The sequence below is a fragment of the Phacochoerus africanus genome, chromosome 3 (assembly GCF_016906955.1).
Source record: "Phacochoerus africanus isolate WHEZ1 chromosome 3, ROS_Pafr_v1, whole genome shotgun sequence".
Lineage (NCBI taxonomy): Eukaryota > Metazoa > Chordata > Mammalia > Artiodactyla > Suidae > Phacochoerus > Phacochoerus africanus.
Window position 1 is genome coordinate 48,597,024 of NC_062546.1, and position 23,405 is coordinate 48,620,428.

General features: G+C 41.7%; 1 protein-coding gene across 1 annotated transcript in view; it reads right to left on the minus strand.

The window, feature by feature from the left end:
- The window catches only part of CRLS1 (cardiolipin synthase 1), a 29,842-nt gene extending 12,318 nt beyond the window's left edge, over positions 1 to 17,524 (minus strand). Inside the window, 4 exon segments of the mRNA XM_047771697.1 lie at positions 6,369 to 6,461; positions 6,464 to 6,497; positions 12,402 to 12,539; positions 17,069 to 17,524. Coding sequence (XP_047627653.1) covers positions 6,369 to 6,461; positions 6,464 to 6,497; positions 12,402 to 12,539; positions 17,069 to 17,374 — 571 coding nt within the window. The 5' untranslated portion in view covers positions 17,375 to 17,524.
- Between the last annotated feature and the right edge of the window lie 5,881 nt (positions 17,525 to 23,405).

A 23,405-nucleotide genomic window follows, 5' to 3' on the forward strand; every position in this document is an offset into this window, starting at 1 on the left:
TAAAATAACATCAAATATAAACCAGAAAAAAATCAAGTATGAAGATATATCTAAATGAACATTGACTTCATAAACAATATGTGGGTTGAAGAAACATATAAAATTACAGTATGATAACCTAAACTGAGACAGTAATAAATGGAGTTAAAGTACTGTAAGACTAAAATGAAGGAGTCCTTCAGGGCCCAGAAGGAGCACAGTCATCCCTCAGTATTCATAGGGGGTTGGGTCCAGGAACCACCCTGCTGCCCCCCGCAACAGACACCAAAATCTACAGATGCTCAAGTCCCTTATATAAAATAGTACAGTATACATAACCTGTGCATACCCTCCCACATACTTTAAACCATCTCTAGATTACTTAATACCTAATATAATGGAAATACTATGTAAATGGTTTCCAGTGTGCAGCAAAGTTTGGCTGGAATTTTCTGGATTTTTTTTTTTAATATTTTCAATTTGAGGATGGTTGGCTGAATCTGTGGCTGTGAAACCTAAGGATACGAAAGGCCAAATGTATAGATTTGTTAATATTAAATTCTGATAAGGTAAAAATTAATTATAATGTTGAGAATAGCCAAATGTTAACAGAACATAAAACTTTCCAACTTGGAGTTCCCATCATGGCTCAGTGGAAATGAATCTGACTAGCATCCATGAGGACACAGGTTCGATCCCTGGCCTCACTGGGGGTTAAGGATCTGGGGTTGCCGTGAGCTGTGGTGTAGATCGCAGATGTGGCTCGGATCCTGTGTTGCTGTGGCATAGCCCAGTGGCTACAGCTTCAATTCAAGCCCTAGCCTGGGAACCTCTATATGCTGCAGGGGCAGCCCTAAAAAGCAAAGCAAACAAACAAACAAACCTTTCCAACTAGTACAGGAAAAGTCATAATGATAAAAAATATGGGCCAAATAAAATAAAATGGAAGACTGCTACATAAATATTAGTAATCACAGTAAGTGGATTAAATGTTTCCTTTAAAAGACAAAATATTCTTAGACTGGATAAAATAAAGAAAACACATCTATCTATATGTTATTTATAAGAAATATCTAAAAAATAAAGATGTGGACAAGTTGAAAGTAAAAGATTTATCTATCATGCAGGGAGTTCCCGTCGTGGCGCAGTGGTTAACGAATCCAACTAGAAACCATGAGGTTGCAGGTTCGATCCCTGCCCTTGCTCAGTGGGTTAATGATCCGGTGTTGCCGTGAGCTGTGGTGTAGGTCGCAGACGCGGCTTGGATCCCGCGTTGCTGTGGCTCTGGTGTAGGCCTGTGGCTACAGCTCCGATTCGACCCCTAGCCTGGGAACCTCCACATGCCGTGGGAGCGGCCCAAGAAATGGCAAAAAGACAAAAAAATAAATAAATAAATAAAAATTAAAAAAAAAAAGATCTATCATGCAAATACTGACCAAAAGTAAGCTAGAGCAATATTCAACAAAAGAGACTTCAAGGCAAAAATCATTTCTGGAGATATAAAAGGTCATATCAAAATAAAACATTCAACTCACCAAGAAGACATAATAATTCTAATTTATATGCACTTAACAGCATGACTTCAAAAGACACAAAGCAAAACTCAGAGCTACAAAGAAAAAGTAATGGAAAACTAGACACGTAATAGGAAACTCTACTTTCTCAGTAACTAACAAAAAAGCAAACCAAATGTAAAAATAAGTCAGTAAAGAATTAAGTTTAATACCAGGATTAAAAACTTGAAAAATTGGACACTATGTAGAATAGCATACCACAGAACATGCTCTGTGATTTTAGCCCTTCAGCAGAGAGTATGCAGTCAGATTTTAGAAACATTTTATGCATTTTTCAAATGAATACAAGTTCTACCAACATATAAAGAAGGAATAACTGCAATCTCACACAAACATCTCCCAAGAATGGGGGATGGGGGAGTATACTCCTTAAACTCATTTTATGACCTAAGTATAAACGATATCTAGAAGTGAAATCTTCAACAAAATAGAAGTAAACGAAACCAAACCAAAATAGAAGTAAACAGCAATATCTTCAAAATATATTATAATCAAGTTGGATTTACAACAGGAATGTCAGGTCAATTTAATTTTAGAAAATCAATAATTTAATTTACCACACATTAAGCTTAATGGGAAAAAATAACACATGAAGAAAAAATTTCATAAAATTCAATTGCTAATGTAATAAAATTCTTAACAGGTGTTTTCTGCTGGCTCTGTGGGTTAAGGATCCGGCACTGTCACCACTATAGTGCAGGTTTGATCCCCTGGCCCAGAAACTTTCACATGCTGCAGGCACAGCCAAAAAAGTACCACCCCCAAGCAAAAACGAAGACAAAATGAACAAAAAAAACCAAAAAATTCTGAGCAAACTCTAAGTAGAAGTAAATTTTTTTCTTTTTTCCTTTTCAAGGCCACAAGTGCAGCATACAGAAGTTCCCAGGCTAGGGGTTGAACTGGAGCTGCACCTGCTGGCCTACACTACAGCCACAGCAACACAGGATCCAAGCCGCATTTGAGACCTACACCAAAGCTTAGGCCAACACCAGATCCTTAACCCACTGATCCAGGCCAGGGACTGAACCCATATCCTCACGGATGCTGGTTGGGTTATTACCACTGAGCCATGACAGGAACTCGCAGAAAATTGATTTTTAAGAGAGACATTTTTTAGGAATTTCCACTGTGGCCCAGTAGGTTAAGAACCTGACTATAGTGGCTTGGGTCTTGCTGCAGAGGTGCAGGTTCAGATTCCCAGCCTGGCTCAGAAGTAGATTAAAGGATCTGGCATTGCTACAGCTGCAACAAACACCACAGCCATGGCCTGGACTCAGTCTGCGGCCTAGGAACTTCCACACACCACCTCGGGTGCAGCCATAAAATTTTTAAAAATTTTTAATTAGAAAAAAGAGAGGGAGTTCCTGTTGTGGCTCAGCAGAAACGAACCCGACTAGTATCCAAGAGGATATAGATTCGATCCCTGGCCTCATTCAGTGGGTTAAGGATCTGGCATTGCGTGAGCTGTGGTGTAGGTTGCAGATGCAGCTCGAATCCCGAGGTGCTGTGGCTGTGGTGTAGGCTGGCAGCTGTAGTTCCAATTCAACCCCTAGCTTGGAACTTCCACATGCTGCACCTAGAGCCCTAAAAAAGAAAAAGAAAAAGAAAAAAAAAGAGAGAGAGAGAGAATCTTTTAAACCACCACCTAAAGATAATGTTTAAAAAATCTTTCTTCTTTTTTTTCTTTGCAAGGCCACAACTATAGCATATGGAAGTTCCTGAGCTAGGGGTCGAATTGGAGCTGCAGCTGCATGCCTACAAGACAGCCACAGCAACACCAGACCTGAGCCACATCTGTGACCTATGCCACAACTTGTGGCAATGCCTGATTCCCTAACCCACTGATCGAGGGCAGGGATCGAACCTGCATCCTCGAGGACGCTATGTCAGGTTCTTAACCCATTGAGCCACAATGGGAACTAGGGATAATGTAAAAAAATCTTAAAAGCTTTCTAATACAAAATATAATCATACATAAAGGAAAAGATAGCAGAATGGCATGAGACTTCTCAACAGCAAGATGGAATCTGTAAATCTATAGAACAGGGTCTTCAAAATTCTGAGGGAAAATAACCTGTAATTGAAAATTATGGAGGCTACAACTCTATTATCTGTAAAAAGGTCACCACACCAAAAACCTATAAAAGGAAAAGACAGAGAACTATAACTCAGATGAGGGAGAAAGGAAAAACCCCAGAAAATCAGCTAAGTGATGAGGAGATTCTTAGCCTCCAGGAAAAAGACTTTAGATTGTTGATGCTGAAGATGATGCAAGGCATTGGAAATAAACTGGAGGCAAAGATGGATAACATACAGGAAACAATGAGCAAAGAAATACAAGATATAAAACTTAAATAAGAAGAGATGCAAAATACAATAACAAATAAAAAACTCACTAGAAGCAACTAACAGCAGAATACAGGAGACAGAAGAACAAAAAAGTGAAGTGGAGGACAGATTAGTGGAAATTATGGATGCAGAATAGAAAAGAGAAAAAAGATTGAAAAGAAATGAAGAGAGTCTCAGAGAACTATGGCACATTAAACACACCAACATCCATTTTATAGGGGTGCCAAAAGGAGATGAGAGAGAAGGGGACAGAAAAAAATATTCCAAGAGATAATAGCCAAAAACTTCCCTAACATGGGAAAGGAACCACTCACTCAAATCCAGGAAGCACAACAAGTACCATATAAAATAAACCCAAGGAGGAATACACTGAGACACATATTAATCAAACTAACCAAAATTAAAGACAAAGAGAAAATCTTGAACGCAACCAGGGAAAAAAATCAAGCAACATACAAGGGAAACCCAATAAGGTTATCGGCAGATTTTTCAGCAGAAACTCTGCAGGCCAGAAGGGAGTGGCATGATATATTCAACGTGATGAAAGGAAAACACCTTCAACCAAGATGACTTTACCTAGCAAGGCTCTCATTCAGATTTGAAGGAGACATCAAAAGTTTCACAGATAAGCAAAAGCTGAGAGAATTCAGCAACACTAAACCAGCCTTACAACAAATACTAAAGGAACTTCTAGGCAGAAAAGGAAACATAGCAACAGGAAACAAAAATTCCACAAATGACAAGGCTCACCAGTAAAGGTATATAATACAGTAAAGACAGGAAATCATCCATGCGCAATTATACAACCAAAATCAGAAATCATGAGAAGAGGTGGGTACAAATGCAGGACACCGGAGATGAACTTGCAATTAAGAGAACAACTTAAAACAATCTCGTACACATACAGACCCTTATATCAAAACTTCAGAATAACTGCAAACCAAAAATCTACAATTGATATACAAACAAGAAATCTCTGGAGAAGAAATATATCTCATAGTAAATAAGTGCATAATCCACCATGAAGAGGGTCATTTGACATCATTCTCAGAATGCTAAAGTCTTCTTAGATCTGATTCTGATTTCCTCTCCATCAAAGAATTTATGATAATTATAATTTAAAAATACAACTGTATGATTAAATGATACAGTTCTACAATTGTATTATTAATTAAAAAAATTATGCACAGTTCAAATCTCAATCAAGTATGAAGGGTAGGATAAAGATAGTTTAGATATCTGTAGAATAAAGACATTGTACACCTCTAAAAACCTAGCTGCCATGTTGCATCCTAACACAGGAAGATTCCACTGCACCAAAAAGAGGAACATGGGAGCCTGAAAAACAGATCCAAGACAGAAGACAGAAAACAGAAGTTCCTAAAATGATAATGAAGGGAAGTCTCAGCTTGGACAGTAACCTACACCAACGCTATCCATATACCAAAACCTGGAAAAAATTTCTATGTACAACAGGGAAATACCCAATCTTTGTAAAACAATACAACAAAATACAAAGTAACCGAAAAAATGGGACATATGAAAACACACAACACATACACACACACATACACCTTCATTTTAATTATGGATGTTAACAGATGTTCCTTAGGATCTTTTTTCTACAAATTATCTAGATTACTTACAGTGTACCCCTGCCTCTTCAATACCCTCAACCATATACTTGACCTTCAAAGAAGTACATAAACAGTAATTTAATTCACTTTTAAATTTGCTGTGCAGATTTAAAAGCCTAAAGGTAGAGAAAGAGATCTCTAAATTGAGACTACACTAGACTGAAAGAACACTCTACTTCTTTCAATCAAATGTCAGTATTAGCAGAATATACCTCTTGGAAATAAACAGTTTAATCTGAATCAAAGCATAAAAACTGAGAAACACAACTCCAGTAGAAAACGAACAACCAGAAAAGCACTTACAAAATACAAAAGATCATAAAATTTTGATACAGAGTATTCAGGCAATGTACAAACTACACTTTTAATTTGAAATTGTGTAATAGTGTTTAAGTAATAATAATAACAATCTGAAATTTTATATATCTTTAGGATTTCAGAGCTCCCACTTAAGATTAAATTGAACGTAACAGACTTAGGAAAACTTTAAACTGCTTTCAAAAAAGGGAGACACTAAGAATTAAAATTGTTTCAAAAGGTTCCCTAAGGTAAAATGAATTGGCACTGTGAAATATTTGCTCAATTTTAACTTTAAATAAATTCACTAGGAAAACAACAGATTCTACTAGTAAAACAAAGACAAATTCTAAAGTAAAACAAATAGCTTGGCAAGCAAAACAGTTCAATAGTTTAAAATTAGGGAAACAGTTTAAAGTTGAAAAACACTTTTGGAACAAAAATTATTTGTCTCTCAATAAAGAGAAACCCTAAGCTGATGAATGTCATTCTTCCCTGTACTATTTACAAGTATGCATGACGGCATTCTTACCTGGAATAAGATCTGCATAGGTCAAGCTAACATATAAGACACTGATAAGTATTTTATCAGCAAGTGGATCAAGGGCACTTCCCAAAGCTGATTTTGATTGGCCCAGTTTCGAGCAATAAATCCATCCAACTGAAAATAGAAGTTTTTTTAAAATAAATTTCATAACAAGTACAGAGTAGATATCTTGAAGGTTAAAAGATACCAGAATAACAACTATACTTTCATAAAATGTAGATCAAAGCTCTTCTGTTTCTTACCCCAAAACCTGTTTTACTGGTATATGTTTACCTTTTAAATTACCAACTGGCCAGAAAATAACTTCTCTTTTCTATAGTACTTTTCTTTCTCAAGACCTTTAGCTATTTCTCAATGTTTTCACAATGTCCCTTTGTGGGATGAACAAATTCAGAGATGTAAAGGACCCAAATAAAACTCAATGACCACATGACTGACAGAGCTTGGACAAAGAGCTCCCTCCTGAGCCTTGGGCTATTTCATTAAGCCAAAATAGCTGCTTTTACTTACAAGGGCTACCCTTTAACTGTGATGTTTTCTAATTTTCATTCCTACCTACTTTTCTATAATATCCAGCTCCCTAAATTCTGTTATTATTTTTCAATTATTTTTTGTTTAGTGCCACTGTTAATTCCATGTGTACTACCTGTATTTGAATAAAAAACTCAAATTCTCTGTACCCAACCTACTTAAAATTTTTGATATAAAAATTATTTCTTCACTATTTGTAGAAACAAATATTTTATTTTTTTGCTTTTTAGGGCCACACCCGAGGCATATGGAGGTTCCCAAGCTAGGGGTCTAATCCGAGCTACAGCTGCTGGCCTACACCACAGCCACAGCCATGCCGGATCCTTAAACCACTGAGTGAGGCCAGGGATAGGACCTGCAACCTCTTGGTTCCTAGTACAATTCATTTCCACTGTGCCACAATGGGAACTCTAACAAATTATATCTTAAAGCAGAGGTCATACTTGGTTGTCAATGGGCCAAATGGGCCTGCAGGCTGGTTTTGTTTGACCCGCCCAGGCATTTTTAAAATATATATATTGATTGCCAGTATTAAAATAATCAGTCTTAACTCAAAATATCCAGACCTCCCTGAGGCCACAAAATGGACTGAAACCAAGTATTGCCTATTCCCATTTAAAAAGGAAGATATGGGAGCTCCCATTGGGGCACAGTGGAAATGAATTCGACTAGGAACCATGAGGTTTTAGGTTCGATCCCTGGCCTCACTCAGTGGGATAAGAATCCGGCATTGCCATGAGATGTGGTGAAGGTCACAGATGTGGCTCAGATATGGCATGGCTGTGGCTGTGGTGTAGGCCGGCAGCTGTAACTCTGACTGGACCCTCAGCCCAGGAACCTCCATATGCTGCGGGTGCAGCCCTAAAAAGCAAAAAATAAATAGGCAGATATTTGACGTTCCAAATCCCCACCTGGCATTTAATCATTTAACTTTAGGCTTCAACAAATGTTCGGATTTTCTAGTCCTATTTCCAAGGGAAAAGATCAAATTAATTTAGACATTATTCAACATGGTACATTTTAAAGGATAAGTAAGTTCTCCTTATCTCAAGTATTCCATTGACTTTTTCTTTTTCTTTTTTTTTTGTCTTTTTTTGCCTTTTCTAGGGCCGCGGGAGGTTCCCAGGCTAGGGGTCTAATCAGAGCTGTAGCCACCAGCCTACGCCAGAGCCACAGCAACGTGGGATCCAAGCCGAGTCTGCGACCTACACCACAGCTCACGGCAACACCAGATCCTTAACCCACTGAGTAAGGCCAGGGACCGAACCTGCAACCTCATGGTTCCTAGTCAGATTCGTTAGCCACTGCGCCACAACGGGAACTCCATCAAGTTTTTTGTTTGTCTTGTTTTTTTTTTTCTTTTTGCCATTTCTTGGGCCCCTCCCGCAGCATATGGAGGTTCCCAGGCTAGGGGTCCAATTGGAGCCACAGCTGCCGTCCTACACCAGAGCCACAGCAACACGGGATCCAAGCCGCATCTGCAACCTACACCACAGCTCACGGCAACGCCGGATCCTTAACCCACTGAGCAAGGCCAGGGATCGAACCCGCTACGTCATGGTTCCTAGTCGGATTCATTAACCACTGTGCCACGATGGGAACTCCCCCATCAAGTATTCCATTGACTTTTTGGGGGGTCACATTCACATGGCATACAGAAGTTCCCAGGCTAGGGATCAAACCCCAGCCATAACAATAACAATGCTGGATCCTTAACCAACTGAGCCACCAGGGAACACTTCCAATGACCTAAGGGACAGAGTGTCCTGCAGGAAAATAGTTAAGGACTTGCTCTTTGCAGTAGAACATAAGAACTGGCTCTCCCACTCACTAATTGTGGGCCTAAGCCTCAGTCTCCTCATGTGTAAACCGAGACAATGCTACCAACCTCAAAGGGTTGGCTGTCTCAGTGCATAATGTAACTACTACTTGTTCAGCTCTCAGCACTTAGTAAATCCTCAAAAACAGTTACTGGCTATTACTGCCTCATTTGAAAAGACCTATTTTCTTAGGTGTACCAGAGGTAATACTATCTAACAGGAAGTGCCTAGAATGGGGCGTTAAGGCCTTGGAGGATCCAGGTGTCAGTTCAGCTTCTGATATCAGGGAACTCAGCCTCCCCACCACCATCACCTTCTCACCTTCTTTGTTCCTCTACCCACACTAGATTCCAAGGTAACTTTCTATTCCACTCCCCCACAACCCTGCTTAAATATAACTAACCTGTACTCTGAACCTACACCTAGGCAGGTGAACTTTGTTCAGGAAAAGCACATAAATGAACTGACTGATCTCACTTTTTCATAATCACAAATCTCCCATGGGCATTAAAGCTGGCTGGCAAACCTACACCTACTCACTGTGTTTACCTTCTCTTTTTATACTATCTGCTCTTACCTCAACCTGAATCCCTCCCTTCCAAAACCTCCCTCTAGCTCTTGACCATGTCCATATTTCCTTGAAAAATAGGAACTTTGTTAGCACTCCTTCATATTCCCATCTCCGAATCTACCACCTACCAGCAGGTATTCATATTCTCGCTGCCTTCCCTGATCCCTGATCCCAGGCCTTCTCACCTTGAGTTGCTTCCTTCTTCCCACCTCCCCTGCATCATCAATCTCTTTTCATACTCGGTCTTTTAATTAGTTAATTAACAACAAAAATGTCCCCAGCATGTATCTCTTTAAAATCTACCCTTCTGGAGTTCCCGTTGTGGCACAGTGGTTAACGAATCCGACTAGGAACCATGAGGTTGCAGGTTCGATCCCTGGCCTTGCTCAGTGGGCTAAGGATCCAGCGTTGCCGTGAGCTGTGGTGTAGGTCACAGACGCAGCTTGGATGCCGTGTTGCTGTGGCTCTGGCATAGGCCAGTGGCTCATAGCTCCGATTAGATCCCTAGCCTGGGAACCTCCACATGCTGTGGGAGTGGCCCTAGAAAAGGCAAACACACACACACACAAATAAATTTAAAAAAAAAAAAAATCTACCCTTCTTGGGAGTTTCCTTCCTGGCTCAGCGGTTAATGAACCTGACTAGTATCCATGAGGATGTGGGTTTGATCCCTGGCCTTGCTCAGTGAGTTAAGGATCCAGCGTTGCCATGACCTCAGTGGTGTAGGTCGCAGATGCAGTTTGGATCCTGTGTTGCTGTGACTCTGAAGCAGGCCAGCAGCTATCTATAGCTCTGAATCGACCCCTAGCCTGGGAACTTCCATATGATGCCAGAGTGGCCCTAAAAAGCCTCAAAGTGACATCCATTGTTATCACCACCTTGCATAAGCTCACCAACCTGCTCTAAACGTCACACCCTCACTCATTAAGGCCACCAATGAATTCTACATTTTTAGCTTACCTGACCTCAGCACAATTGAAGCACTTTCTTCACTTAACTTCTGGGACACCTTATGCTCAATTTTCTTGCTTTCTCACCAGCTATTCCTTCTCAGGGTCCTTTACCAGCTCCTTCTCCACTGCTCCATCTATTACTCTTTTCTCTGACCCTTCCTCTTCTTTTACCATAGACTAGATGATTTCATCCAGACTTAACCTTCTATCTATACGATGATGACTCAAATCTATTTCTAACCATGACTTCCTCCAACCCCAAATTACTGTGTTCAACTAGCCAGCTGTTACCTCTATGTGGATAGGCATAACATGTCTTTTCCCACAAACCTTGTCCTACCCTGAGTATTGACCAACACAGAAAATGTTAACCTCCAGGCACCTACTTGTTGAAAACGAAAAAAGAGGTAATAGCCTAGTACTCATATTTAATTCCTCTCACTTGATATATCCAATCCATTAACATATATTCCAATAGTTCAGTCATGTACCCAGCGGCCACTCTAAAGGCATCAAAACCTCCATGGAATATGGTGCCAGTTAACTCAAGTTTCCACACTTTTCCTATATATTTAGAAAAGTGTAAATGAGGCCTCTCCCATTCAGTGAATACTGCAATCTCATGTGGTAAAAAAAACAAAACCCGACAAACATAAAAAGAACAAATCCAGTAACTGAAAAAGATCTTGTCTACTACCAAAAAAAAAAAAAAAAAATCTATTATCAGTACAATGGCCTTTGACAGACTTGGAGACCCTCACACTTCAGAGATAAAATCAGGGACAAAAGGAAAGACTGTAAGAATGGGGAGTGGTTATGACAGGAGCTAAACTCCAGGAAAGGGGGGGGGGTAGCCAGTTTGATAGGCTGTATTTGATGTGTATTAGGAAATGACATGTAAGAATGCAAATGCCCTCCCTCCTTTTTATCCTGCCGAATCTTTAGCTAATTCTATATTGCTCAGCAATGCTACTGGGCAGGTGGGATTTTGTTTCTATGAACCTCAAAGGGAACAGCTGATGTTACAAACAATGATGCTATTCAGCTTATAATAGAAAGTCAGTCTCTCTTTATTCGCACTAAATATTGAATAAAGCTTTTCAAACATACATCGGTTTAACGAGGCACTAAATCATTATTGCCTGTCTGGGTCCTCACTTGGATCTCAGACCAGCCCTGTACAAGAATATACAATATATATACCCAATATCTATCCTTATACAAGAATATGCAATATATACACACAGTTATCTATTTCTACATGCTTTCATACTTATTTAAAAATTTTCCTCTACCTTTCCCCCACTTCCTTGTGTTTTTGTAGGATATGCAGTTTTATAAACCATTTCAAATACTTTATGCAAAAGGATGGGTGATAAATACAAATGTCATACATGATAATGACTAGCCAGTCCACAAAAGCCTATAACACACAGTGCAGCCTTCTTATAAAATTATTTTCCAAGTTCTAATTTGAGATAACCTGAATAAATCTTTCCTTCCCTCCAAAATGACGGTGGGGGCAAGATACTCTTTTCTCCTCTGTCCCTCTGCTGGAAGAGTGGAAGAAACATGCCTAATGCCCACGAGGGCCAGGTCTTCTGCAAGGTGGTCAGAGGAGTGTGGAGCAGGAATCAGGGACCAAAGCTGTTGGGTGCCTATGATCTCCTGCCAGCATAAACCTGAGCAGGGATCTGGCCTCCACAAGCTCCCTGGTCACAGCAAGTGGCCCACTGTTCCCCTCTCCACCAGTAAAACCAACTACTGTTGCAGATCAGAGCATTTCTCTCTTAGATAAGTAGAAAAATAACCTCACAGCTTCTCTCCTTTATTACTATCCTTTAAGCAAGTACTGGCTCTTTGAGAATTTTTAAGGCTTTTTCTTTTATGAAGAAGTTAAAACCCACAAATTAAAAAAGCATCCTCTCCTATGTTCCCCTACAACCTCCACTTCCTTCCTTAGATCATATAAGGAATAGAGTCCCACAGAGATGCTAAAAGACAAGCCCATACAAGCACTAGGTGAAATTCATCTTAAGGATTTCCTTCAAAGAAAAAGCAGATTGAAGCTGTGTTATTTCGGTGAAGTAGCAACCTGGGATTTGCAGGGGAGTAAAAGAGGGGGAATGCCTTTACAACTTACCAAATCAGTTAGCCCAGCTAAAGCAAAAACTCCTAGTGCAATATTAAAATCTTCTTCAATAATCAAATAGCCCAAAACTGGAGCCAAGCCAATTCTCGTCATTGACAACATATTTGGGATTGTCCATGGGTTTTCATACTGAAACATAAAGACAACAAATTGAGTTAAATACCATAAATTCATACTTTATATACACTGTTAAAACACACTCATCAACTTAAAGGTTAGAAGGTACACAGACTTTAAATTTAGTACTTTAAATTGAGTTTTAAAATCCATTCTGTTGTTTTTACGGACACTGCACTAAAACTTAAGAATGCAGAAGATGAAGAAGTCATGTATCCAAACACAGATGTGAAGTAGGTGTTCCTCCTAAAGGGAGAAGGAATAAACATGTATTATCTACCATATAAGTCAAGCCTTTACTGTATGACTGCACCATTAGAGTTCAAAACTAAAAAAACATTTTGCTTTTAAACATGAAACTTGGGGAGTTCCCGTTTGTGACGAAGCAGAAACGAATCTGACTAGGAACCATGAGATTGTGGATTCGATCCCTGGCCTTGCTCAGTGGGTTAGGGATCTGGTGTTGCTGTGAGCTGTGGTGTAGGTCACAGATGCGGCTCGGATCCCACGTTGCTGTGGCTGTGATGTAGGCTGGCAGCTGTAGCTCTGATTCAACCCCTAGCCTGGGAACCTCCATATGCCAAGGGTGTGGCCCTAAAAAGCAAAAAAGCAAAAGAAAAAAAAAATTTTTCTGCTTTTAAACATGAAACTTGGGGCGTTCCCATCGTGGCACAGCGGAAATGAATCTGACTAGGAACCATGAGGTTTCAAGTTTGATCCCTGGCCTTGATCAGTGGGTTAAGGGCTGGTGTTGCTGTGAGCTGTGGTGTAAATCACAGATGTGGCTCGGATCTGGCATTGCTATGGCTCTGGTGTAGGCTGGCAGCAACACCTCCAATTAGACCCCTAGCCTGGGAACCTCCATATGCTGTGGATGCAGCACAAAATAGACAAAAGACAAAAAAAAGGAAAAAAAAAGTGAAACTTCAGTTCCTGTTGTGGCACAATGGGATTACCAGTATCTCTGGAGAGATGAGACAGAGGTTCGATTGCTGGCAGGGCACAGTGGGTTAAGGTTCCAGTGCTGCTGCAGCTGAGGCATAGGTCACAACTATGGCTTGGATCTGATCCCCGCCTGGGAACTCCATATGTCACAAAAAAGGCAGCCAAAAAAGAAAACATGGTTTGTTAAAGACACTTAAAAAAAAAAGAAGATAAAAGTGAAACTTTAGTTTAAAAGTGTCAGAAAAAAGCGAAATTATCAACCATGGGCATTTTGGCTGAAAAACAGAATAAAAAAACAGAGCTCTGTCACAGCTCAGTGGTTAACAAATCCGACTAGGAACCATGAGGTCGAGGGTTTGATCCCTGGCCTTGCTCAGTGGGTTAAGGATCTGGCGTTGCCGTGAGCTGTGGTGTAGGTCGACAGACACGGCTTGGATCCTGTGCTGCTGTGGCTTCGGCGTAGGTCGGCAGCTACAGCTCCGATTAGACCCCTAGCCTGGGAATTTCCATATGCTGCAGGAGTGGCCCTAGAAAAGGCAAAAAGACCAAAAAAAAAAAAAAGAACCACAAAAAAAAACAAATAACCTCCCCTCACTCCTCTACACATACCCATCAAAAGAATGCTAAATGCCACACACAGCGTATGGAGACATGAATAAAGAGGAAAAAAAATTGGGGGGGGGGGGATCTGCACAGCATATGGAAGTTTCAAGACTAGGGTCTGAATCAGACCTGCAGCTGCTGGCCTAAGACACAGCCTCAGCAATGCCAGATCCTAGCTGCACCTGCAACCTACACTGCAGCTCATAGCAACACCGGATCCCTGACCCATTGAGCGGAGCCAGGGATCAAATCTGTACCCTCATAGATACTAGCCAGGTTCGTTACTACTTAGCCACAATGAAACTCCAAAAACATTTTTTTTTTTGTCCTTTTAGGGCCGCATCCGCGGCATATCGAGGTTCCCAGGCTAGGGGTCTAATCAGAGCTACAGCCCCTGGCCTATGCCACAGCCAAAGCCACATCCAAGCAGCATCTGTGATCTACACCACAACTCAGTGCAATGCCAGATCCTTAACCCACTGAGCAAGGCCAGGGATTGAACCCGAAACCTCATGGTTCCTAGTCGGATTCATTTCTGCTGCACCACGACAGGAACCTCCAAAAACTTTTTTTTTTTTTTTTGGTCTTTTTGCTATTTCTTGGGCCGCTCCCATGGCATATGGAGGTTCCCAGGCTAGGGGGTCGAATCAGAGCTGTAGCCACCAGCCTATGCCAGAGCCACAGCAATGCGGGATCTGAGCCGTGTCTGCAACCTACACTGCAGCTCACGGCAACGCCGGATTGTTAACCCACTGAGCAAGGGCAGGGACCGAACCCACAACCTCATGGTTCCTAGTCGGATTCGTTAACCACTGCGCGCCACGGCAGGAACTCCCCCAAAACATTTTAATCCCATAATCTCATCACTAAATTGGAGAACTGCTGGAAGAAAATGGAACAATGAATCAGGGATTGAAGTCTTTAGGAAATAAAGAGAAACTTTGTAAATCTGTTCAAAATAGCCACAGAAATGTTAAGATCCCCAACTAGAAGCTGAGGACTTTCATGGCTTCCCTATGGGAGCTTTAAGATTCCTTGAAGCGTCATTTGGAGCCAAGGTGTTTTTGAACTTGGCACCAACCAAAGGGCTTTCTTGGCAGCTGCTCTGAAGAACATTCCTTCCTTGCCAAACAAAATCGGTTTCATGAGAGGGTGTTTCAACTTTAAAAAACCTCAGCCTCGTGGAACTAAGACACGCTGCGCAAAGCAGGTTATAGAAACATTACTACGAAAATGTCGTTCCCTAAACCTTGGATTCTTCTCTCCATTGAGTGAAGGCTGCCAACTCTATCGCATGGGACAAGCTCCTCACAAAATGAACCCTGCTTAACCTCTTTCTTGATCAGTAACCCAATGTGCCTGAACCTTATCTGACTTTTTAAAAAAGTGAGTTTCCACCTCTAAAGACCTCTTTTAAAAATGCCTTGACCCATTCTGCAAGAAAAAGGAGCTCTCTAAAAATATTAAGTTTGTGTTTATAACAGACCCGGGGTAGGAAACGTTCACCTTGGCTTGGAGGTATAAGGGGGTTATGCAAGTCAGGCCAAATACATCACAGAAAGCTACAGAAAAATTCATATTCTCCAGGAAACAATTACCAAACAAGCAGCACTACAAACCTCTACTCGGGGACCTTTTATTGAAAGTAAACTACATCATATTAATTAAATATTAATTAAATGGACCCATTCTTGGAACATATTCCAAATTCAAGTTCAAAGGTCCAAGAGTCCAGAGAAAAAAAGATAAGTCTGTTGACCATACTGTGGTACAGAATAAATCAAATACTTGATCCAGCATTACAGCAACTTGTGGGGGGAGGTGGGGCCCAGGAGATGCAGTTCATGACTGAGAAAAAGGAAAAATAAAGCAAAAGGTCAGAATAAAGAGGCTTAAAATTAATCTCAGAGATACCCATGGGGCAAAATTAAAGACAAAGTTGCAAAACAGCCAGATCATTTCGTTTGGTGAATAAGCCAGACTGAATGTTCCTGAATAGTGAAAGGGATTCTTTGCAGCTCCACAGAAAATATTTCAATTAAAAACAAAATACCTCATTAACTTCTAATCATTAAATCTGTAAAAAGTTTCTAAATTAAAATTTAGAGAGCTAATCTCAAATTACTCAACCAGATAACCTGTGGCATACTCGACCAACTACTGCCATTCTGGGAAGGACTTCAGCCAGGATATGGCAACCTCAAAGCAGCCGGCATTCAAACCGCAACATGCTTTAGCTATTAATGGAGCTGAGACCCCTGCCAGGATGTGGCCACCCCAACCCATGCTGTACAACTGATGAAAGCAACACAGGGGCCCACTGAAGACATAACAATTGAAGATGTAATAATTGCATGAGTCTTACTAACATGACATCAAAACCTCTCCCACACATGCACTGAAGTCTTCTGTTTGGTCAGCATATCAAAGGGTAAGCAGACAAATCTTTTCTTTCATTCCCTCAGAAAGAGAGTTTTAACTTTTCTCGATAATTAAAAGTTAAAGGCCCTTTCAATTACGATTTAAATTAGTTATTCTTCACCCCACAATATGTTGTTACCAAAGGTCAAATGATAGTTAACCAAACTTGCACAAGCAAAGAGAAAGGCCTGTATACCTTTCCGAAGATTCCCAGAGACTTGCCCTACATATTGGCGATTCGCTCCCGAAAATTGAAAATGCGCCTTTAATAAGACAGGTGAAGGCTATTTTTTCACCTATGCAATATCCAAAGAGGCGTTCAGCTACCTGTTGAACAGAGGGGGAGATTTAACCTGACCACCCAGACTCAAGGAGGACCTGGTTGGTACCCCTTAAATTCATTCCAACAGAACGACCAGCTCAAAACCTCTTCAAAGAACGCTACAAAAGTTTTGAAACAGAAGCATTGAACGTGGCGGGTCAGAACACGTTATTATCGTCCGGAACCCAGCTACGACCGAGCGGACCACTCCGACGCAGAGTCGCCCCTCCGCCTCCTCCTCGGTACGTACCAGGCTGGCGGCGCTCGCTGGACCCCACCGGCCGCTCCGGGCCTCGGCGGCGACGTCCTCTCCAGCCGCAGACCCAGGGGCCGCCTTCCGCGATCCCGAGCAATGGGCCCGCGGGCCAGTCCCGGGCAGGCGTAGGCCGAGCGCGGTCGGGCGCAGCCACCAGCGCTCTGCCAGGCAGCCCAGGCAGCAGGACGCGGCGGGCAGCACTGCCCCGCGGGCGCGCCCCTTGCCTGGCCGCACTCCCGGCGCCCATGCGGCGACGCGCAGGGTCCCCCACGAGGCGCGCGCCACCCGCGAGGCTAGCATGGCTGGGCGGCCGAGCCGCGGGGAGCGGCGGGAGCTCAGCAGCCCGGGGCACCGGCGAGCGGCTTCTCCATTCGGCCCCCGCAACGTCGGAGGACCTCGCCCGCCTCCATGCTGATTATCAAACCCCAGCACGTTCGACTTACACAGGTGGCCTGCAGCCGCCAAGGACGGACGCCTTCGCGACGCTTTTGCGACACCGTTGCCGATGGGCTTCCCGGAGCCCCCGGCGGTAGCGGCAGATGTCGCGTGCCATTAAGTCCCGTGGGCACCCGGTTAGCTGCCCGGCGCGGCGCCGTCTGACGCCCACCGGTCAGTTCTGGGGTCTGTTGGCGGGAGTGGGAGTGGGGTAGGGGGTGTGGCGGCGAAGAGGGGAACAGGCAGGGAGGGACAACAGCTCGGCCGCTGTGGCCCGGAAAGGACAAGAGCCCGGTGTGCACGGCTGCGGGGGGCCTCCTGGAAGCCTAAAATGTGTTTACTAAAATGCATGGTATAGAAAAAGTATTTCATCCTAGGTCTCTGTTCTTTCCCTTCTTTTCGCGTCGGATGTCAAAAAAAAAGGTATTAAAAAATGTCAGTAATAGCAATTACTTTACCTGAAAGCAGTCGTCTACCTGAAAAAAAGTTGACTATGTTATAGCCAGGCTATAGTGCATCATCCTGTTTAAAACTCCCTAGTTCCCGTTGTGGCGCAGTGGTTAAAGAATCTGACTAGGAACCATGAGGTTGCGGGTTCCATCCGGCCTCATGGATCCGGCCTTGCCATGAGCTGTGGTGTAGGTTGCAGACGCAGCTTGGATACCGAGTTTGCTGTGGCTCTGGCGTAGGCCGGCGGCTCCAGCTCCGATTGGACCCTTAGCCTGGGAACCTCCATGTGCGGCAGGAGTGGCCCTAGAAAAGGCAAAAAGACAAAACAAACAAAAAAACAAGTAAAATTCTTGACAACTCTAGGATGGGTTTCATTAGCAACTTACTTTTTACAGATAAGGAAATTAAGGCCTAGGTTAAGAAACGTGCTTATTAGGGAAATAGCCAAAATAACTTAAGAATAGCTCATCATTAATTGACTAGCTAATGTTTATACATTACTAGTTCATATAGAAATTATGTCATGGATTATACTGATTATGGATATATTAATATATATTAATATTGCAATGTTATAGAACTATTTTCTTGTTGAGTTCTGTCAGGGTGAATTTGAGTGGTTCTTGCACTCTACACCACTCACCTCAGCCCTGTCTGTGATAACAGACCCACACTGAAGTTGATCTTAAATTTAGTTCAGGTAGTTTGGGAAACACCAATTCAATATGAACATCATATTTACCCAGTGTTTATCAAAAGAAATCTTCAATTTCTGTGGAATTCCTGTGGTGACTTAGCGGGTTAAGAACCCTACTAGTACCATGAGGATGCGGGTTTGGTCCCTGGCTGCACTCAGTGGATTAAGGACACAGCATTGGCTTGAGCTGTGATATAGGTGGAAGACACGGCTTGGATTTGGCATTGCTGTGGCTGTGGTATAGGCTGGCAGCTGCAGTTCTAATTCAACCCCTAGTCTGGGAATTTCCATATGCTGCAGGTGCAATTTAAAAAAGCAAAACCAAAAACCAAAAAACCCTTCAGTTTCTTATATATATATTGAAATGCTGATATTGAGAGAAAAATTTAAATGCTTGTACTAGCAACGTAAAAAGGATTAAAAAAAAAAAAAAGAGTTCCCACTGTGGTGCAACAAGATCCAAGCCATCTTGGGAGCACTGGGACTGAGATTCTGTCCCCTGTTAGGTACAGTAGGTTAAGGTTGGGGCATTGGCCTAGCTGTGGCTTGGGTGGCAAATTCCTGGCCCAGGAACAAATTCCTGGCTGCCTTGGAGCAGCCAAAAACAAAACAAAACAAAAGCAAAACCCAATGATACTGGAATCAAATACCTACAACTCCTATGTAGACTTTCTGAATAATCCTGTCAAGGGGGAGTAGGCAGTAGTTCAGTCTCCTCTCCTTTCCACTGAATTGCCTTTACTCACTCTTTACAGTTTCTCCTAATTGGACATTTTCTCATTGTCTCTTGGGATTTTTCTTCTCTCTTCTCCATAAGCGGTTCAGTCCTGCTGCATCTGCCTCTAATAGTCCCACTGAGGACAGGATCTTGCTTTTCATGTTTTTTTTTTCCATTTGTTGTTCTGATAGGTTTTATTTCTATTCCTTTTGCTATTTGTCTAATCTTGTTTTTTTTTTTAAATTCTAGTTTAATGTTAAATTATTTTTTCAACTTCTGTACTATCAATTTATGATAATCTAGTTTTATCCAGGGCCATCAAAATGATACCATTAAGAATAGCACCTGAGCTCTTCAGTTAGTTGCCTTATTATTATTATTTTTTTAGTTGCCTTATTTTTTGCCTATTAAAAATAGAAGAGGAGTTCCCATTGTGGCTCAGCGGGTTAAGAATCCAACTAGTATCCATGAGGATGCAGATTTGAGCCGTGGCCTCAGTGGATTAAAGATATGGTGTTGCTGCAAGCTACAGCATAGGTCAACGATGTGGCTCGAATCCAGCATTTCCATTGTCATCCATGGCTGTGGAGTAGGCAGGCAGCTGAAGCTCCAGTTCGACTCCTAGCCTGGGAACTACCACATGCCTCAGGTGCATCCCTAAAAAAAAAAGAAAAAAAAAGTTAAAAAATTAAACCATGAAATATCATTAATAGTTTTCTGTTTAAGACACAATTTTAGGATTTCCTGTCGTGGTGCAGTGGAAACAAATCCAACTAGGAACCATGAAGTTGCAGGTTCAATCCCTGGCCTCACCATGAGCTGTGGTGTAGGTCACAGACATGGCTCGGATCTGGCATTGCTGTGGCTCTGGAGTAGGCCAGCGGCAACAGGGAAGCTCCACATGACTCGGGTGCGGCCCTAAAAAGACAACAGACAAAAAAAAAAAAAAGACACAAATTTAGTCATATTTGTATATTTCAGTGTATGGAATTACATTATACTAAGTTGTAAGGTTTTGTTTTTTTTTTTTTTCTGTCTTTCTAGGGCCGCACCCACGGCATGTGGAGGTTCCCGGTCCTTTGTCTAATCGAAGCTGTAGCCGCCGGCCTACACCACAGCCACAGCAACACCGGATCCGTAACCCACTGAGCGAGGCCAGGAATCAAACCTGCAACCTCATGGTTCCTAGTCAGGTTTGTTTCTGCTGCGCCACGATAGGAACTCCCCCTAAGTTGTAAGTTTCTAAAATATAACTTTTGTCTATGTAGCAATTTCATTATGTTTTGTTTTTCACTTCAATATCAAATTAGAGAAAAAATTAACCCAAATAAAATGAAACTCACACTTAATTTTTTGTGATTTTTATTTTTTTCCATTATAGCTGGTTTACAGTATTCTCTCAATTTTCTACTGTATAGCAAAGTGACCCAGTCATACATACATATATACATTCTTTTTCTCATATTATCCTCCATCATGCTCCATCATAAGTGAGTAGATATAGTTCCCAGTGCTATACAGCAGGATCTCATTGCTTATGCATTCTAAAGGCAATAGTTTGCATCCATTAACCCCAGGTCCCCAGTCCATCCCATTCCCACTTCCTCCCCCTCCCGCTTGGCAACCACAAGTCTGTTCTCCAAGTCCATGGAAACTCACACTTTACATATAGTATCTAGGAAATAGGAAAGTGTTGGTCAAAGGGTACAAACTTCCAGTTATGAGATTAGTAAGTTCTGGGGCTCTAGTGTACAGCATGTGACTACAGTTAACAATGGTGTATTATATACTTGAAAGTTGCTAAGTAAATAGACCTTAAATGGTGCACACACTCACACATACAGATAATTATGTGAGGTGATGGAGGCATTAACTCACCTTATTGTAGTAATCATTTCCTAATGTATGCACATATCAAATCATCATATTAAATTTATACATTATATCTCAATTTTATCAATAAAGCTTAAAAATTGAAAATATAGGAAACTACCATTTATGTATATGTAATATATTTAGAAAGTCAGCTTTACAATGGACTACTGATGTTACTAAATCTTTGTAAAGTAGGGCAATAAAGTTTCTGACAGTTTGGTCTAAAGGTCAATGACAACTCAATACATAGGATTAAAAAGTAACGGTGCTTCCAACAAAACATTTCCTTAACATTTTAAGGCAGGAGAACATCCCACTATCAGTCTTTGATCTCATTTTCTAGAACATGACAAGTGTCAACAAATGAACAATCTCAGGTGAAGGCTGGAGAAATTGCAGAAAATAGGAAGACAATCTCAGATATAAGCTCTTAAGATACACACAGTAAATAGGAGTGGAACATATTTACTAATACATTCAGTTTGGAGGAGGGCAGGGGGCAGAGGAAATCTAAAAATTCTACAGTTAGTGTTTGGTTTAAAATAAGTTAATTCCCTATATTATAAATTCTCTAATTTCTGTCCAAGAAGATTAACTAAGTAGATGCGTAACTCACATCTTTGAAGGGATCGGGAATCTCTGTCACCGGATTTTTCCCAAAATTAGGAAAATAAACTTAGAAAAGTAAGTCTGTATCAAGAATCCAAATATTGAAACTGAGAAGGGCTTTGTGGGGTTCCTGGGCACAAGCCTTTCTGTGTGCCCCATTTCTTCTTTTTAGGGAATAAGCTTCAGCCTCCATGACCTTCCCTGTTCCAAAGGGCAGGTTCAAACTGTTGTCTATCAGGGAAGGAAGAGGATGCAGAGAAAATGGATGAGCAGTTTAGAAACAATAGTGCAGGGGTTCCCCTTGGGGTGCAAAGGTAATGAACCAGACTAGTATCCATGAACATGCAGGTTTGATCCCTGGCCTCAATCAGTGAGTTAATGGATCCAGCATTGCTATGAGATGTGGTGTAGGTCACAGATTTGGCGTTGCTGTGGCTATGGCACAGGCCTGCAGCTGTGGCTCCAATTCAACCCCCAATCTGGGAACTTCCATATGCCATGGGTGTGGCCCTAAAAAGACAAAAAGGAAAAAGAAAAAGAAATAATAGTGCGGCCTAGGGGCAGGGTCCTGGTTCCTCTTCAAGGAATATACATCACAATATCTTTGAGTTCTGCAGAACTAAAACACCCATCAAATGAAAACCAGAAAGGAGGACCACCAGAACCAGTCCTGGCCACTAAACACCAGGTTTGAAGAAGAATAAAAGCTTGCCGCTAGCTACCCTGATCCTTATCTGTGACCCTACTGTCTACTCCCACACTGTAAAACCACCTCCTAATCTCTCCCAAGGGAGGACACAGTCTAGGGCATTAGCCTGTGTGGCCACCTTTCTGGCAAAGCAATAAAGCTATTTTTTCTCCTTCACCCAAAACTCTGACTCCACTTGGGCGGAGGCCAAGTTTTGGCAACAATATCCATATATAAACTCTAAGTCTCTTGCAGAAATTAATTTAAAATTTTTATCTCTTCCTGATTTTTATCTCTTCACCCTTTTTATCGGAATTATTTTTTTAAAAAATACACTGGTCAGGTGTTCTATCCCAGCTTCTTTAGTCAATCATGTAAGTTCTAACAATAAGAGAACAAAAGAAAAGGGACAGAGGAGATCCCATTGGGGCACAGGAGAAACGAATCCGACTAATATCCACTAGGATGTGGGTTCAATCCCTGGCCCCTACCTCAGTGGGTAGGGGATCTGATGTTGCTGTGAGCTGTAGCATAGGTCCCAGACAAGGCTCAGATACCACACTGCTGTGGCCGTGGAGTAGGCTGGCAGCTGTAGTTCCAATTCAACCACTAGCCTGGGAACTTCCATATGACACAGACGCAGCCCTAAAAATTTTTTTTTAATTAAAAAAATTAAAGAACAGGAAAAGAGAAAATGTTGTAAATAATTAACCTTGAATAATTAGCCAATTGACAGTGTGCTTAAGTTAGTTCCTTGAGGCAGTAAATGCTAACAATAGCTTCTACTTAGTATCTATTGTGCAGTCACAGTGGAGCTATACCATGTATGGCTCCCTCCTTTGATCCTTTGCTGAGGAAG